The following is a 3,580-nucleotide window of genomic DNA, read 5'->3' as shown; positions in this document are numbered from 1 at the left end:
TTGAAAAATATGAAAGTTCAGGATTACTCAATCATTGGCCAGCTGATAAAGACTCCTGCCCGAATCTCTCTACTATCTCTCCTCATACATTCAAAAGAGCATGCTCGTGTGATAATAAAGATCTTGAACGAGGCACATGTCTCAGAGAAGACCACAGTGAATAAATTGGAAAAGATGGCCTAAAGATATTTTGAGGTGAGCAAAATCACCTTTACTGATGATGAACTCCCCGAAGAAGGAGCCAGGCACAATAAGGCTTTACACCTGACTATTAAATGTGAGGGGCACTATGTAAAGTGAGTCATGGTTGATGGAGACTCGAGTATTGATGTATTCCCTCTCTTTACCTTGCAAAGCATAAAGATCAATATAGACAGAATCTGACCCAACAATATTCGCATCCAAGCTTTTGATGGATCAGCCAGAGACACCATTATGGAGATCAGCCTCACCATGACAACTGGGTCGGTTGATTTTGAAATTATCTTCCAAGTAGTGGATATGGAAACTTATTATAACTTTCTTCTTGGAAGGCCATGAATCCATACGGCTCGAGCTGTGCCATCCACCTTGCATCAGATGCTCAAGTTCGAACATGACATGCAAGAAATTATTTTTCACGGAGAAGACGAATCATCCATTTATAAAGATCCGTTAATTCCATGTATTGAGGCCAAAGAAGGGTGAAAGTCTATTGTCTATCAGGCTTTCAAAGTGGTCGCTGTGGACCATGTTGAGGAAGGAAAGCCCATTCTGCATCCTCATCTTTTCACCATATCTGTAATGGTGGTTGCACTTATGCTGAGACAAAGTTATGAGCTAGGAAAAGGCCTAGGGCATTATTGCAAGGAATTTTGGAACCCATCTCTCCCTTTAGCAACAAGGTACATTTGGCTTAGGCTTCACGCCAACACAAGCAGATGAAGACGAAGTCAAGAACTGCCAAAAGCATCGGTGGGTCTTACAGCAACCTATCCCTCACATTTTCTACACTTTTGTCAAGCCACGACTCCAAGAGGTTAAAAATTCCTCGGCACAGGAAAATATTGATGAAATTTGCCATGGACTCAACTAGATATTTTCTGAAGTGAATATGATCTAGGCTGGTGTGCTGATACGCAACTAATTGGCCCAGACACCATACTCAACAACTGGGAAGCAACTCCTCTCCCCACAAGGAAGGAGTCTTGGTAGTTTGCTTTTGTAACTTCTTTTTTGTTTTTGGGTTACTTTCAGGGTTGTAATTCAAACATCTCAGTATGATTATTTTGTTTTGATGTTAACCCTTGTATCCTTTCAAATTCAATGACATGCAGTTCGGTTTCCTATTAAGTTTTGTATCTTTTCCTTTTCCTAATTCCTATCAATTTGTTTCCATTTCAGTTTTGTTAATGCTTGCTTTAATAACATAACATGAATGTGGAATTCACACCCAGATCTTAAAAAACGGTCTAATGTCGGTCGAATATGATGAAGATGAGGCTGTTGAGGAAATAAATAGAGAGTTGGAACAATTGACTAAGTCCAACTTCAATGAAACTGAGCCAATTAATATCGGAAGTCATGAAGAAGTTAGAAAAATAAAAGATAAGCATTCACACTGAACAAAAACTAGAGATTCCCTGATTCAACTTTTATTTGAATAAATAGATGTGTTTGCTTGGTCTTATGATGATATGCCAGGTTTAAGTGCTGATCTAGTGGTTTATAAGCTTCCCATGTATCCTAATTTTCCACCAGTCCAACAAAAGCAACAAAATTTAAAACGGACATGAGTGACAAAATCAAAGAGGAAATAATAAAGCAATTGAGTGTCAATATGGTCAGAGCTGTCCGATACACCACCTGGGTGGAAAATATTATTCTTGTGCCAAAGAAGGATGGAAAAACCAAAGTTTTTGTTGAATATATGGACCTGAACAAAGCAAGTCCAAAGGATAATTTTCCTTTACCTAACATCCATATTCTTGTAGATATGCGCAAAGCATGAGATACGATCGTTCATGGATTGCTATGCTGGGTACCACTAGATTCTAATGGATGAGGATGATGAAGAAAAGACCTCTTTCACCACTCCATTGAGTACTTATTGTTATAGGGTCATGCCATTTGGTTTGAAGAATGCATGGGCGACTTATATAAGGGCCAATACTACTGTTTTCCACAACATGATGCACAAAGAGATTGAAGTATATGCCGATGATGTCATCATAAAAGACACAAGCTGATCGCGATTTGAAAAAGTTCTTCAAATGGTTGCAAAGGTATGACCTTAAACTCAATCCATCCAAGTGTGCATTTGGGGTTCTATCTAGGAAACTCTTCGGCTTTATAGTCAGCCGGAGAGTCATTGAATTTGATCCATCTAAGATAAAGTCCATTCGAGATCTGCCACCCTCGAAGAACAAAACTACAGTCATGAGTTTGCTCGGTAGGTTGAAATACATCAGTAGGTTCATTACTAAGCTCTTAACCACGTGCGATCCCATCTTTAAGTTGCTAAAAAGGATGCTGCTATCAAGTGGACAGACGATTGCCAAAAAGATTTTGACAAGATCAAAGATTATCTGTCAAAACCCCATATACTGGTCCCATCTAAACTTGGTAGCCCTTTGTGTTTATATCTATCAGTGATGGATAATTCCTTTGGATGCGTTCTGGGGCAACATGATACGACATGCAAAAAGGAACATGCAGTCTATTATTTGACCAAGAAGTTCACCAATTATGAGGTTAAGTACACCCTTTTAGAAAGGACATATTGTGCCTTGACTTGGGTCGCTCAGAAGCTGAGGCATTATCTTTTGGCCTACACTACTTATCTCATATCCAGAATGGATCCTTTGAAGTATATCTTACAAAAGTCAATGCCCATATGCAGGCTCGCAAAATGGCAGATTCTACTCATAGAGCTCAACATTGTCTATGTCACTCGCACCACAATGAAAGCACAGGCTTTGGCAGATCATTTGGTAGAGAATCTAGTTGATGATGATTACAAGCCACTGAGCACATACTTCCTGGACGAAGAGGTCAACTCAATAGAGGAATTAGTTCCGGACGACAGCCATGTATGGAAAATGTATTTTGATGGGGCTGTCAATATCAAAAGAGTTGGGATCGGGGAAATCCTCATCTCACCTATTGGACCAAATTACCTTGCAACGACACGACTTTACTTCTTCTGTACCAATAATACGATAAAATACGAGTCTTGTAACATGGGTCTAAAAATAGCCCTCGATCTGGATGTGCATGAACTATTGGTTATGGGAGATTCTGACTTGCTTATCCGGCAAGCCCAAGGAAAATGAGAGACTCGAGACATCAAGCTTATTCCGTACAGACCATGTGTGTAAGACCTAAGCAAAATATTCTATTCTATTGAGTTTAGGTACATCCCCAGGTTTCATAACGAGCTAGCCGATGCCTTGACTACCTTAGCCTCGATGCTCCCTTATCCGAGCAACACTCATATTAATCCATTGGAAATCTAAGTTTAGAATCAACATTGTTACTGCAATACTATTGAGAAAGAATTAGATGGTGAATCATGGTATTATGACATAAAACAATTCCT

The 3,580-nt window shown here is 39.4% G+C and overlaps 1 protein-coding gene across 1 annotated transcript; it reads left to right on the top strand.

The window, feature by feature from the left end:
* Positions 1-2,036: 2,036 nt before the first annotated feature.
* On the top strand, positions 2,037-3,314 carry LOC138887752 (uncharacterized). The gene is made up of 2 exons (XM_070169532.1): positions 2,037-2,189; positions 2,508-3,314. The coding sequence occupies exons 1-2, from the start codon at positions 2,037-2,039 to the stop codon at positions 3,312-3,314; spliced, it is 960 nt and encodes a 319-aa protein (XP_070025633.1).
* Positions 3,315-3,580: the final 266 nt, after the last annotated feature.

Source organism: Nicotiana sylvestris, chromosome 3 (assembly GCF_000393655.2).
Source record: "Nicotiana sylvestris chromosome 3, ASM39365v2, whole genome shotgun sequence".
Lineage (NCBI taxonomy): Eukaryota > Viridiplantae > Streptophyta > Magnoliopsida > Solanales > Solanaceae > Nicotiana > Nicotiana sylvestris.
Note: the sequence above shows the minus strand (reverse complement) of the source record. Positions and strands in the feature narration are given on the sequence as shown.

Excerpts from the sequence above, each read along its gene's own strand:
- LOC138887752 (XM_070169532.1), top strand. The coding sequence starts at position 2,037 with ATGGATGAGGATGATGAAGAAAAGACCTCTTTCACCACTCCATTGAGT. Across the intron at positions 2,190-2,507 it reads TGATGCACAAAGAGATTGAA|GATGCTGCTATCAAGTGGAC; the intron begins GTATATGCCGAT and ends GTTGCTAAAAAG.